Source organism: Otolemur garnettii, unplaced genomic scaffold, assembly GCF_000181295.1.
Source record: "Otolemur garnettii isolate 467f Iridium unplaced genomic scaffold, OtoGar3 scaffold00017, whole genome shotgun sequence".
NCBI classification, from domain to species: Eukaryota; Metazoa; Chordata; class Mammalia; order Primates; family Galagidae; genus Otolemur; species Otolemur garnettii.
Window position 1 is genome coordinate 11,424,040 of NW_003852412.1, and position 15,440 is coordinate 11,439,479.

General features: G+C 43.5%; 1 protein-coding gene across 1 annotated transcript in view; it reads left to right on the forward strand.

Annotated features, from left to right (window-relative positions):
* Nucleotides 1-773: 773 nt before the first annotated feature.
* PDE8B (phosphodiesterase 8B) overlaps nt 774-15,440 on the forward strand; it is a 262,662-nt gene continuing 247,995 nt past the window's right edge. The window contains exon 1 of the mRNA XM_023510939.1: nt 774-987. Within this exon, the coding sequence (XP_023366707.1) occupies nt 952-987 (36 nt within the window). The 5' untranslated portion in view covers nt 774-951. The remainder of the gene's footprint in view (nt 988-15,440) is intronic.

The following is a 15,440-nucleotide window of genomic DNA, read 5'->3' on the forward strand; positions in this document are numbered from 1 at the left end:
CTATAATTTATTGCTTTTTGAAAGTGTGTGAAAGCTTCATAGCTTCTGCTACCAGAGGTGGGAAGTCTGTAGCTTTGGGGCCACAGAACAACTCCTGATTTGTTTTGTGAAATGCAGTTTGAAAGAGCTGTACTTGGGCATCTGGAAGACTACCTGTGGCCTTGAGGCTGCAGGTTCCCTAGACCATTCAGGACCCCACCTCCCTAAACAGATTGGTGGCGAGTAGGGAGAGAGTGGGGGAGGGGAGCAGGGGTCTAGAAGGGTAGTCACACCTTGATCCGCATATGACTCACATTTGTAAATTGTCCCCACAGTTAAGACTGGGGGATAACTGCCCCCCACGCACGGTAGGATGTTGTTTACATATGCCTTTGAAGGCAAAAGTCTTTCACTTTGAGGAAGAACTATGTTATATAGGATGTCTTATATGCATGTATAATGACCACTGTCTCTGACTCAAAAATTTCTTTGATTCATAGTGTATATGTATTCGAGTTGAAGGATGCAGGCAAATCTGATCCTTTGCGTTTTCTTGGGGGTATATGCCCGATGATGGGGGGCTATGGAGGAGGATGAGTACAGCAAAGGGAATGCAAGGAGCCCCAACCCCGAGAACCAGGAAAAGCACCAGATTTCACAGCAGCCAGACTCTGCTTCCTGGGGGCGGAGGGCCGGGGAGGCGCTGCCCAGAGCAATTAGCTAAGCGGGCTCAAAGTCGGGGCTCCACACCGTAGGATGGGCGCTAGGACCCAGGCACCCGCTGGCCTGGGGACGTGTCTGGGGAGTGAAGGCGCGCAGAGGCTTGGGCTCGTGGCCAGAGTCCCTCGGAGCGATCAGACCCTTCTCGTGGGCACGAGGCCGGCGGTGCAGGGTGCAGGGTGCGCCGGCCTCCGCGGGCACCGGCACCCGCACCGGCGCCGCCGGGGCTCCCAGCAGCTGCCCGCCGCGGGCATGGACCGGCAGCGCTGCCCGCCTAGCGCGCGCCAGGTGAGCCCCCGCTTGGGGTCCGCGCCGTCCGAGGGCGTCCCCTCTCACCCCGGCACCTGGGCGCTGGGTCGAGCCGGGTTGGGCGCGCACGGTGCGCGGGCGCCCGCCGCAGCGGTCTCATGGCCCCGTCAGACGCCCCGCGGCTACGGCGGCTTTTCCTTTTTCCTCCCCCTAGTCTCTGCCTATGCTGGTGCTCAGCTCCCTTTCTTCCTTTCCAGGCAGGGGGCACCTCGAGGGTTTAGGGTAACCGGCTGGACAATAATTCCCAATGTAAATAATCGCCCACAAACAGCCGCCGTCCGGGTCTACAAGGCTCTTTGCAGCGCTCGCCGCTCTTCCCCGCGCGAGCCCGACCGGTTTCCACGTCGGACGGCGGGGGCGCCTGTTGCGCCGGTGTTTCCCACGCTCCCTGCGCCGCCGCGGGGCCCGGTCTTCTTCCTCGTGCTTCCAGGGGCTTCTCATGCTTCCCGCACTGTAGCCGGGCCGAAGTGTGCCTGCGTGCGTGTGTGTGTGTGTGTGCATGTGAGTATATGTGCGTGTGTGTGTGTGTGTGTGTGTGTCTGCATGTGAGTGTATGTGCGCCTGCGTGTGTGCGCACCTGCGTGTGTGTCTGCATGTGAGTGCGTGTGTGTGTGTATGTGTGCAGCCGAGCGAGCCTAGGTGCCTCGCTCCAGCGCTCCGGACTCCACGATCTCGAGGACCCCCCACCCCCACACCCCCACCCGTCAGTTCTGCTCAGTTCTTGGGACCAAGCTCTCTGAGAGGGCAGTAAGGGTATGAAGATTGAACCACCTGCCTCTTCCCTGACTGAAGGGATGTGTGGAGGGGAGGGAAGGAGGTGAAATGGGGAGAGATGGAAAGAAAGAGCCTCGCAAAGAAGAGCCTCGCGCCCCGGGGTCGTAGGAAAACGCCTGTTAGAAGGGTCCACAGCTCCGGGAGAGGCGCTTTGTCCCAGGGAGGAAGCTGCACAGGACAGGCGGCTCCCCTACTCTGAACTTGGGGGCTTGTGCTAGGCGTGAGAGTGTCACCTGAAATGCACTTAGTTACCAGGATCAAGTAGACGTGGTCCTAGGCTTGCACCAGGTTTTACAATATCTTGGCTAGGGGTCTGGAACCTTAATCAGATTCCTCTGCACTCTCAGGACTAGCCGTCAGGCTCAATCTGACAACAGTTTGCTGTTTCCAGGTCGCTGCCCCCAGAAAAACACCAGTGGTGGGAGCGCTGCCAGTTGGTGGGACTGTAAGACCACCGCAGTTGAGCGCTGGGTATCTTCCCCAGCAACCGGCTGACAGCTTCTGTCTGAACCTGAAGTTGGGAGCAGCGCTCACCTGAAGAGAGCCTTTCTCTAAACTGCATGTTGGGAGGTAGTCAACAAACCATTTACACAGGGACCCCGGGGGAGGTGAAGGCCAGAGGACTGCTCTCTAGGATTTTATAATCCGATGGTTGCATTGCCAGTTCTGCCTCACTGCTCTTCTGACCTTGAATAAGCTATTTTAACTTTGTAGCTGCAAAGATTTTCGAAGGAACAAAAGCACAAGAACGATAATTCCCCAGCATTGGAAAGACCATGGATTTGGAGGCCAGGGAGCAGGGTTTCAGCCACTGACCAGCTGTGAATCTCTGGGCAAGCTGTACAACCTGTCTTGACCCAGCTGTCATGAAGGTTCAAAGTAGCCTTTAATTCTGGGGTTCACTCTGGCAGTAATCTGCTGATCTTGGACAGCTTGCCAATACTTACTCGTTCTTTGCAATCTTGCTACAGACTGTACTTGGTTCCACAGAGCATTCATAAACTAAAGAGATATTCAATCAGTGGGTGAATTGAATTTGAATTCCAATCTGTTTATAAAGCCACAAGTCTTTCAGGGTTAAGGTCTGTGTAAATAGGCCTGGCTAGTTTAGTTAATGCTTAGAATGCACTGGGAAGGACTTCCCATAGAAAGTCCCTGTGAAGTTTGAGTTTGGTTACATAACCCGGGAAGGAAAAGATCCTTTCTGTGCTTCTGAAAGCCCCTGGCTCCCTGTTACAGGCTTGAGTAGAGTAGAAACCCCAGATTGACCCCTTGGTAGAAGAGTGCCCAGTGTGCCACACATCTCATGGGGGCTGCTTAAATTATAACTGAAAAATAATTTATTTACCTGCAAATGACTCACTTAATATCTTCTCAGAAAAGCAGTTCATCAGTTTGGTAATGAAATCATGAAATTGTCTTCAGAAGCTACATTAAATATTGGAATGCCTAATATTGCCTGCTAGAGTTTACCGGGGTAAGCTCTGCTTTCAAAAAACAAAACCACCGCTTTTTAATTTAGTTCCAGGAAGGTATGTAAGAAAGATGATTTATTATGTTTCCTTTTACTAGATAATTTTTAAGAGGTAAAAAAACAGAAGTAAACACAACACAAGCCACAAGAAATCTTGTTTCTTTGGGTTTGCAGAGATGAGTATCACCATAATGGTGACTATTTATTAAGTACTTACTATGTATTAGGCATTATACTAAGCTGTTTATGAACAGTGACTCGTATAATCCTATCGGCACCTTATGAAGAAAGTGCTATTATTTCTTTCAGTTTTGTAGATGAGGGAACCGAAGCTTCTTGCCTGAGATCACGTGGTAGTAGCTGGTGGAGGTGGGCCAGCTGGGTTTGTTTACAGTGATCCAAGAAATATGCAAGAGGGAAGAAGAAAGGAGGGCAGAGAGTGCTTCTTAAATATCGGATACTTTATTCTCTTATGAATGGTAATTGTCCTTTTCTACTTGCACTTTTTTGCTTTTATCATTATGACTTTTCATATCAACAAAGAGATTGACCTCTTTCTAACTATAGTAGAAGCTCTGTAAGTTGACCATCCAAGGGACTCTAACAAACTGGTCAACGTACAGAGGTGGCCAACATAAGGAACTAGGCCTACTCTATTGATACGTACATGTGGTACATGTTCAGTCTATGAAAATTAGGTCAAGTTAAGGAGGTGGTCAATGTAGGGAGATGGTCAGCTATGGAGATTCTACTGTATATAGATTTGAGTACAGATGGGTGAGCCATATTTTATTTAACCAATTCCCTGTGAGTGGGCATTTGGATTATTTCTAAATTTGCTCAGTACCTCACAGGATTAGCAAAGTGGATCCTTTTACTTACATGTTTCTGCATACCTGTTCAGATATCTGTGGTGGATCATTTCCTGTGGGTGGAATTGCTATATGGAAGAGCACAGTTACTATTCAATTTATACTTTTAATACATGCTGACCAACTTGCCTTGACTAAAAGAGATGTAATTTCTGATTTGGAGTTCAGTCCACTAACATGTTTTTGGACTTTTGGTAAATCATTTAATTTGAACGAGTCTGTCTCAGATGTATTTATTATCTGTAAACCAGGGGTAGTAGGACTGATTAGTTACCAAGGTATTTTCTAACTGTGTCTGCAAATATGTACAATTAGAGGTTGATCAAATGAAGATGTCCATAGTTGATCATTTTTTTACCTACAAGATAAGAATTTAATATGGTTTCACCTAATAGCACTTGAACTCCTACATTATCTGTTTTTGGTACCATCTGGCTTTTCTGAGGTAGATGTATGTGTGAGGAGTGGCTAGGCTCTGCTGTAGTCAAAATCAACCCTGAAACCGTAGCTCCTTAAAAAAAAGAGAAGATTTATTTTTCATTTACGTTTTATATCCGAACCAGGTTAGCAGAGTGCCCTGCTCCACACGGTCACTCAGGGAGCCACACTAAGTAACAGAAGCTCTGTCATCTTGAACTGCATTATGTCAACCTAGACCATGTCATCTCAATGATCTCACGGCAGGAGAGGAAGCAGAGACAGTGCAGAATTAATACCTGCTCCTAAATTCCTCAGCCCAGGAATGAAGCATGTTTCTTTTATGTATAGTCTTTTGGTAAGATCTAGTCACATGGCTCTCATCCTGACACATGGAGATAGGGAGATGTTTTTTCATGTACCTAGAAAGAGGAACAGGTAAATATATAGCACTCTGTATTGGTTTCCTAGGGCTTCCATAACCCAGTACCAAAGACTGATGGCTAACCTGGTGGAAATTTATTGCCTCATAGTTCTAGAGGCTAGAAGTCCAAGATAAGTTATTGGCAGGGCTGGTTTCTCCTGAGGACCTTTCTTCTTGGTTTGTAGATGGTCATCTTGTCCCTGTGGCTTCACCTGGTCTTCCGTCTATGTGTCCATGTCCCGATCTCTTTTCAAGACACCAGTCATATTGGATTAGGGCCTACGCTAATGACCTCACTGAATATTATTAATTTTACAATTTCAGATTAATAGGGTGCAAATGATTAGGTTACAATGTTTGCATTGTTAAATGAAGTCCCTGTTGTAGTTGTGTCCTGCACCCAGGAGGTGTGCCATGTACCCTTACACTGTGCCCATTAGGTGGGAACAAACCTATCCCTCTCCCCTCTCTGGTTTCCCATCTACCATCTTGAATTGAATTGAGTATTCTCTTGTGTGGGTCTGTATTAGTTTGTCAGCTGGTTTCATTGTGCTTCATAGTATTGAGTACATTGGATATTTGCTTTTCCATTCTTATGATACTTTACTAAGAAGAATGGGTTTCCATTCCATCCAGGTTAATACAAAAGATGTAAGGTCTCCATCCTTTTTATGGCTGAATAGTATTCCATGATGTACATATACCACAGTTTGTTAATTCATTCCTGGATTGATGGGCACTTGGGTTGTTTCCACATCTTGGTGATTGCACACTGAGCTGCGATAAACATTCTAGTGCAAATGTTCATATGATAAAATGACTTTTTTTCTTCTGGTTAGAGAGGCCTAGTAGTAGGATTGAGGGATCAACTGGGAGATCTAATTTGAGTTCTTTGAGGAGATTTTTCTGTATTTCTTTCCAAAGAGGGCATATTAGTTTGCAGTCCCACCAGCCTCATTTGTTATTAAATCCTCTTTAAAGACTTGATCTCCAAAAATATTATAGGTACAGTCTGAGGCACTGGGAGTTAGGGCTTCCACACAGGAAGGACACGATTCAGCCCACAGCACACTGTTCCTGTCAGACAGCACATTTTGAAGTGAAGTCATTCTGCTTTTATTTGAGTGGCCAGTAAGGTTTTGAGCATACTATCCTGGACTCATCTTTCTCTTCACCTCCCATCTATCTCCTCCCGTCTCCTGCCCCCCCCCCCCATTTCCTAACCAAAAAATATTGTTTCTTGAATTCTCTTAGTATTATTTAAAGGGGGCACAATGTTACTGCTTGCATCAAGTAACTTTTATTGATGCCACCAAATCTAACATGAGGCAGGTGACATAGGTGAGAGATGGCCCAAAGCAGAGGGCCTGGGTTCTAATCCCATTTGCTTCACTCACCAGCAAGGTTCTTTATCTGCAAATGGAAACCCTAAAACTTCCCTCCAAGGCTGCTGTCCTAACTAAGTGAGATAATTTAGTAATCTAGGATGCAGTTGGTACACACACTGGGTGTAAAAATGGGGACTATTATAACTTACAACTTTAGTTCCTGGAGCCTGCTGAACCCCAGACATAACCCAGTGTCACAGAAAGTCTAGAGGCTCTGCTACAGGAGCTCCCATGGCTCCTGTGGTGTGCCCAGGACGCATGGGCTCCTTAGGATGACGGTACTTGTGTTATCATCTTAGAACTTCAGCAGTTTACACACATTTAAGTCAGATGTTCCCAATTTGATTTTACAGCCAAAAAGGAACACAACAGAGTAACTCCTTAAATACTCCCTTAAAATTATTATCCTTGTCACAGTTGATATAATGAGGGTCGGCAGTGAAAGGAATTTGTATGAAAGCAGCATTTCCATTTTTCTGAGAGATACCCATTTTAATGACCCTGGAATCCAGATGTATTTTGCTGTCAGTAACACCTAAAAGTTAGGCCTGGACACCTTTCCAATTAACCCGTCCGGGAAGACAACTACAGACTTGTCTTTTTACACCTCTTTTCCTCGGAAACACAAGGAGTTGGGTTGCTCTGTACCTAGAGTGGATCATCTGTATTGATTATTGGAAAACTGTGGATTCCTAGGACTGCATTGGGAGTGGAAGAGCTGTGAGTTGTCACATAGCCTTGGACTTTCAGGATCTGAGCAATCGAGTCTGGTAGGAAGCCAAGCATGGCTTCTCCTGGTCAGGGTGGACCACACACATGACCCTGGCAGCCATGCGCCCCTGCCATGTGAGTGAGGGGAGGCCAGGACTCTGCAACTGTGGGTAGCTGCTGGGCCTTCCTGAGAGATAACAGAGACTATGGGTACTGTATTTCCCATCCTGTTCCCTACCGTAAAGCTAAGTAAAGGTGGTGATAGTGTCTCGTGAATTGATTACCGGTCTGAATCTGTGCCCGCTACTGCTCGTGGGACAGTATCTTATAGCCTCTGCTAGCCAGGTGGTGGTTGTAATGGATTTGTCTGTGAATGTGTGTACACAGTTTTAGCCTTTTATGTTGTCAACATTTCATTCGAAGTAGGTGAGTTGTTGATACTACATGTGTTGGGTTTAATTGCTGGTTAAGATGATTTCAAAAAGGTTACACTGTGATTTGGCATTGAAACAAAAAGTTACTGTTTACACAGGGAGTCAAGGAAATAGAGCATGGAGTATACATTTGATATTGATGAGGCAAATATTTGTCATTGGAGGAATGACGCAATTTCAGGGGTTCTTTTTTGTTGTTTGTTTGCTTTACAAAGTAGCAGATAGGTGCTTTTAAGGAAGAAAAAATACCCACAAGTATCCAAAGCTAGATTTATGTTTTATTTATTGAAAGATATGCATCTGAGTCACGGCACCAAGAAAAGGAGAAAAAAAAGATATGCAAAAGGATTACCTATTACATGTCAAGTAACTAAACAGAGGGCAGGAGAAGTGGCCTAATTCCTGGGTATAGGTCAAAGCAGTGAGAAGCTAGGGGGCTTTTTAAAAAAAATTTTATAGGACTGTCATTAAGCCACAAGGTCGTTGTATATTGGACAGCATTGTTTTCATTAGTCCTGCAATCAGTGGTTTTTATTTTATTTTATTTATCTTATTTTATTTTATTTTTTTGAGACAGAGTCTCAAGCTGTCACCCTCAGTAGAGTGCCATGGCATCACAGCTCACAGCAACCTCAAACTCTTGGACTTAAGCGATTCTCTTGCCTCAGCCTCTCAAGTAGCTGGGACTACAGGTGCTTGCCACAATGCCCAGCTATTTTTTGTTGTTGTAGTTGTCACTGTTGTTTGGCAGGCCCGGGCTAGCTTTGAACCCTCTAGTCTCGGTGCAGGTGGCCGGCACCCTAACCATTGAGCTACGAGTGCTGACCCAATCAGTGGTATTTTAGATTTGATGAAATAAGGCAAATATGGTCAAGAGGGAAGTGGAGCCTAGAGCCCCTGTCTCTCAACAAGCCTGCTTCCCTCTACCTGTGCCAAAGCACACCTTCCCTGACACTAGCCTTGGTTTTGCTTTTTAAAAGAATTTGTAAACGTTTCTCTAGAAAATTGAGGCAATTGAACTGAGTTATAAATCAATGAAAAAGCAACCAACTGACATCCATGCCAGGCTAATAGCCTTCGTTGTAAATATTACTCGTTCTGAGTAAGACCTGTGGAGGGTGGGACATTATTAGGAAAGTAAGGGACCTAACAAATGTATCATTACTCCTTGAGGTCTTTACCAGTACACACATGCTAGAAGGCCTTGGCTCATTAGTAGGGAAACAAGTGTTTCTTCTAAGGTTTTAGCCTCTAACTTCTAGTTTCATTTTAGTATTTATTAAAAGCAAATTCCTTTTGGGTGCAGGACACAGCTGCAAGAGAGACTCTACATAACAAAGACAAATTCAAATATTGGGACTTGGTTGTTTGTACCCTCACAGTAACCTGAAATTTAAAAACAAGGAAAATTCAAGACCATTTTAATTACAATAAAATGGAATAAGGAGAGGAAAATTAAACTGCTCAGAGACTTTTTATCAAACCCTCCTGTTTTAAAAACTGTTCAAAAGACCTTCTGTGTATCCTGAGAGTCCTTTAGGAAGTAGGGGAGTTCTGGCCCAGTCCTGGCTGGTGATGGAATGATAGTGGGAAGACTGAGATGAATGATACTGACAAGGGGCTTACCGCCAGCATCTTTGTCAAACAGCCCATGGAACCGCATTTCTGTTTAAAGAGTATCATTTTGCAGTCATGGTTTTTTAGGTCTCCACGAGGAAAAAACCCGGTTTTAGCATTTTTAGAAGAATGATGGCCACTGCAGTATTCTCACCATCTGTCTTTTATTGAGCAGATTTTTTCTGGTTAATCTGGCGTGCACTGGGAGTTCTCAACTTGCTATCCGTCGTGTTGTGGAATAACTTTTGTCAGAAAAGCCGGAGCTCACCCCCTGATCCCTGCAAGAGCAGAGATGATCCCGCAGCTGCAAAGATTGCATGGGAGGTAAATGAGCAGAGAGGTGGGGCAGGAAAAGCAGGAGGGGGACTAGAGCGGGAGACTTCTTGGAGGAAGGATGAGGCAGTGTGTCCTGAACCTTCTGCATCACAGCTCAGAGGGGACAATGGAAATGCTGGCTCAGAGACTTGAGTCAGTGGACAAGCTCCAGGCCCTGCACAGGTGACCTGAGGGCTGAGAGAACCAGTATCTTGTGGCTTCTGTGCCAGTTTGGTCCGTACATTAGTGAGGGAGTTCTGGGGAAAAGTGTAGCCTCAGTTGGGCCAGGGAGGAGGACAGGCCAGAAAACACTGCTCCCACCTGCCTCAAACACCAGGAGTAGCTTTGAAGGTATTTGCTCTGTCCTACTCTGCACCAGCTGATTGCAAGCACAAGTGCTGTCCACACGGCTTGAAATCTGGAGAGCAATGCTGTGAGCAGCAGGAGAGGACAAAGGAGCAGTTTTCTATTAGTCACCCACGAAGAATTATTGAGCATCTAATGTTCACTAAAGGTCTTCCCCTCTCGAAGCTTAGCTAGTAGTGTGGGGGAAAGTTAAGAAAGGAAGGAGGGGAGGAAAGGAGAGGTGGATGGGGGGAGAAAGGGAGAAAGAAAGTGTTGGATGGTGCTAAGTGCTAGGGAGAAGGGGAAGCAGGGAAGAGCAATAAGGACTGCCCAGGACAGCTGGGGACTGTGGCTGCATTAAACATGGGTCAGAGAAGGCCTCTTGGGTCAGCTAACAGCTGACCTGAGTGAGCCTTTAAGAGAGTGAGAAGTGGGGCATGTGGATGTCTGGGGAAGAGCAAGTTCAATGGCCCTGAGGAAGCATGTCGGTATGTTCAGGGTGTAGCAAGGTGGCCAGTGTAGGGGGATAGAGTGAGCAAGGGCCGCACTGCTCAGGGCCGGTCATCTGCTATAAAGAGTGGGCCAGATGGGAGTGAGGGGTTGTGACTGAGGCAGCAGGAGGCTCCCTGGGAGGCTGGATGAAGTTGGGAGATGTGCCAGGTCTAGGAGGCCATGATATAATCCAGGCAAGAGATGATGGTGGCTTAGACCAGGCTGGTGGCAGTGAAGAGGGTAAAAATGGTCAGATTCTGAATTGATTTTATGAGTGGAGCTAACAGGATTTGCAGGCAGATGAAACTTAGAGTGAGAGAAAGACCTGGGTGACATTAGAATACCTCTAAGACCCCTTCTAGCACTAACACAGTGTGAGTTTGGGTCATCAGCCTATTTTGGTCAGCCTAGCCACCTGCCCCCTGCCCTTTGTCCATATTCTCATTAGTTTTTCCCCATGAGTTGATTCAAATGACGTGGATTGATATCATGGATAACCATGGTCTGAGTGATTCTTAAATTCCACTTGCGCCCTTCTGGGGCTCAACCTGCCATGGTAAAAATAAAGTCCCTCATTCACCCCCGAAGTCTTTCCTCATAAGCAAACTTTGAGTGCCTCTAATGTAGCTTTAAAAGAGAGGGGTGGATCATAGTTTGTTAGCTGAAAAATAATGTTCTTAGTAAGTGAACTATAACCAGTGTAAAGATGAGAACTAATGGGATCCTTGGTTGCAGGTATTTATTTGATAAATGGGATAATAGAGAGAAGCCTGCAGTCCAGAGTTTAGGGGCCAGTGCCAAGTGAGGCTCACTCAGAAACCAGAGAAAGCGAGTGTTTCACTAGCATCTGATCTGACACACAGTCGGGTGCTCATGCCACCTTCCTGTCACTTGGCCCAAGAAAGTGTGACTGGGGTCAATCACTGCTATTACAGGTCTAAACATTGAGTTCCCATCACTACTCTGGCTCTATCTAATTTACTGGATAAGGGCTTCTGCAGAATTAAAACAACTGCTAGTCTCTAGGAAAACTTCAGCTGGCTGAAGATAAAATAGGCCCAAGGAGAGTGTGATTGGTAAGGAATGGTGAATTTATTATCTTCTTATGCCAGGCACTCAGGTGTGTTATTCTGCTTGGGCTGTGGTATCAAACCACACATTGGGTGGCTTAAACAACAGATACTTAGTTTTCACAGTCCAAGATCAAGGTGCTGTCAGGGTTGGTTTGTGGTGAGGCTTCCCCTGGCATGTACATCGCCACTTTCTTGCTGTGTCCTCATATGGATTTTCACCTGTGTGTTTGTGGAGAGAGAGAGAGAGCTCTGTGATGTGGCATCCTCTTTTTGTAAGGGCACAAGTCCTACTGGATTAGGGCCCCACCCTTGTCCTCATAACCTTAATTACCATCCTAAAAGCCCTATCTCTAAATATAGTCATATTGGGGGTTAGGGCTCCAATCTATGAATTTTGGGGGACATACTTTAGTGTATAACATTAGATAAATGCTGAAAAAAATTAAAAATGAACTTTATTGAAATATAATTTGTGTGCATAGCATATACAGATTTTAAAGTACACAGTTGTTGAGTTTTGACAAGGTAACAATCATGTAATGTACCTATGCAAAAACTCCCACAACCTAGATGAGGACCAGTTCTATCAGTGACTCCAAGTAGCCACTGATCTTTGTTCTGTTTTAGTCCACTGGAGTTCTCTTTTTTTAAGAGTTTCATAACAATGAAATCATACCTGCAGCTTTTTACGTCTGCTTTGTTTCACCCAGCATAAGGATTTTGAGATTCATGCATAGTTGTGATGTGTAGCAGTAGTTTGTTACTTTTTAACTTTGAGTAGTATTATGTTTTATGGATGTACCAAAATTTGCTTCTTTAGTCACCTGTTAATGAATATTTGAGTTGTTTCCAGTTTGGGGCTATTATTTTATTTTATTTTATTTTTTTGATACAGAGTCTCACTATGTGACCCTGGGTAGAGTGCTGTTGTGTCACAGCTCAAAGCAACATCCAACTCTCAGGCTTAAGCAATTCTCTTGCCTCAGCCTCCCAAGTAGCTGGAACTACAGGCACCTGCCACAGTGCCTGGATTTTTTTTGTTGTTATTGTTGTAATTGTCATTGTTGTTTGGCAGGCCCAGGCTGGGTTCAAACCCGCCAACTCCAGAATATGTGGCTGGCGCTGTAGCTGCTGAGCTAGAAGCGCTGAGCCTGGGGCGGTTATTTTAAAAGCTGCTATGATCATCCATAGACAAGCCTTGGGACATGTTTTCATTTCTCTTGGGTAAATACCTGGAGATGAAATTTCACTGTTCTATGATAAATATATGTTTAACAAGAAACTGTTAGATTGTTTTCCAAACATGACTGTACTAGTGACTGGTATGTACCAGTATGACATGGCTATCCCATGACTTTACATTCCCATCAGCAATGAATGAGAATTTCACTTGCTCCGAATACTTACTAACACTTAGCATTGTCAGTCTTTTGTATTTTAGCCAGTTTAATGGCTGTATAGTGATACCTCATTGTGATTTTATTTACATTTCATCGATGACTAATTGATGCTGAGCATTTTTTATGTGCTTACTGGCCATTTTTATTTCTTTTAGTGTGATGTATCTGTTGCTAATTTTAATATTTCACCCTTTTTTTTTTTGAGGCAGAATCTCGCTTTGTTGCCCCTGGTAGAGTGCTGTGGTGTCATAGCTCACAGCAACCTCAGATCCTTGGGCTCAAGTGATTCTCTTGCCTCAGCCTCCCTCGTAGCTGGGATTATAGGCACCTGCCACAACGCCCAGCTATTTTTAGAAATGGAGGTCTTGCTCAAACCAGACTGATCTCAAACTGGTGAGGTCAGACAGTCTGCCCTCCTCAGTCTCCTAGAATGCTGGGATTACAGGTGTGAACCACCACACTCGGCTGTTTTACCCAATTTTTAATTGGGTTGTTTGTCTTCTGATTATTAGCTTGTAAGATTTTTAAAAATATGTTCTGGATATAAAGTTTGGGATATAGATTTCTTCAGACTTGCCTTTACATTTTCTTAAAGGTACATTTAAAACAGCAGACTTAAATTTCTGATGCATTTCAATTTATCTTTTTTTATGTTCATTCTTTTTATATTCTTTTTTTTTTTTTTTTTTTTGGAGACAGAGTCTCAAGCTGTTGCCCTGGGTAGAGTGCCATGATGTCATAGCTCACAGCAACCTCCAACTCTTGGGCTCAAGTGACCCTTTGCCTCTGTTTTTCTATTTTTAGTAGAGATGCAGGTGTTGCTTTTGCTCAGGCTGGTTTCAAGCCCATGAGCTCGGGCAATTCACCTCGGCCTTCCAGAGTGCTAGGATTACAGGCACCATGCCCGGCCCTCTTATATTCTTTCTAAAAAATCTTTTCCTGTCCCAAGTTTGTAAAGATTTTCTCCTATGTTTCCTTCTTAAAGTTTTAAAGTTTGGGCATCATTCTTTAATTCTATGATCTGTGTCAAGTTAACATTTGTGTATGGTACAGAGTAAAGGTTAAGGGATTTCTGCTTGTTTTGTTTTTGTGTATGGATACTCAGGCATTCAACCACCATTGGTTGAAAAGGCCATATTTTCCCAATCAAGTTACTTTGGCCCTATGTGCCTGGGTCTGTATCTGGACACTGCTTTGTTCCATTGATCTATTTGTCTGTCCTTATGCCAGTGCCACTCTGTATACTTTATTGTGCCTTTATATTAAATTACAAATATAAAATATTTAAAAGTCTTCCAGCTTTGTTCACCTTTCTCAAAATTCGTTGTGTATTCTACATCTTTTGCATTTCTACATAAATTTTAGAGTCATTTGGTCAATTTCTACAAAAGGAGATGCAGGGGATTGTATTAAATCTATAGATCAATTTAGGGAGAATTGACATCTCAGCAATACGGAGTCTTCTGATATAAGAACATTGTATCATTTCTATTTAAATACTTTTTAAATTTCTCTCATCAGTGTTTTGTAGCTTTCACTGTGAAGGTCTATGGAGAAATTTTTATGTTTTTTAGTATCATTATAATTAGTACTTTAAATGTCAATGTCTAATTGTTCATTGCTGGTATATGTAATACAATTAATTTTCGTTTATTGACCTTGTATTCTGTGACTTTGCTCATCTCACTTATTAGTTCTAGTAGCTGATTTTGTAGGCAAAACCCAAGGATTTTCTATATGTGCAATTACCTTGTCTGTGAATAAACAAAGGTTTATTTCTTTCTTTTCAAACTGTGCATCTCACACTTATTTTTCTTGCATTGTTGTATTGGCTAGGTGGTGATAGTGTACCTCTGTACCTTTCTCTTGACGTTAAGGAAACAACATTCCATTTCTTACTTTTACATATGATTCCTACTGTGGATTTTTTGTATATACTTTTTATCAGGTTGAAAAAGTTCCCTTTCTTGACTTATTTATTGTGAATTCTTTTTTGTTTTGTTTTGGTTTTGTTACCAATCTTTTTTTCCTTTTATTTAATTTTCTCATAATTTAAAAAAATTAATTAATTTTTTTATTAAATCATAACTGTACATTGATGCATTTATGGGGTTCAATGTACTGCTTTGATATACAATATGAAATGCTTACATTAAACTAAGTCCCACGTCCATCACAATTATACTCTGTTCTTAATAGTTTTGAAATGTACCATTACATCATGCACATTAGGTGAGGTCCCCCCAAATACCCTCCCTCCCCCCACTTCCTCCCTCTCCTCCCCTCCTCTCTCTCCTCTTCCCTTCTACTTTCTGGACTATAGTTATGTTTTGCCATTCATATAAATGGGTAGGTGATTAAATATTGATTTTATAGTAGTATTGAGTACCTTGGATACTTTTTTTTCCATTCTTGAGAGATACTTTACTAAGAAGAATATGTTCCAGCTCCATCCAGGTAGAGAATTCTTATCATGAATACATAATGAGTTGTCAAATGGTTTTCTTGCATCTATGGAGATAATGCATGCTTTTTCCCTTTATTCTCTTAAAGTGATGACCAATATTGACCTTTTTGTTGTGGTAAAATACACATAACATAAAATTTGTCATTTTAACCATTTTAATTATACACTTATGATATATAATTAAGTAGTATTAAGTATGTTCACAATATTATGCAACCATTACCCCCAT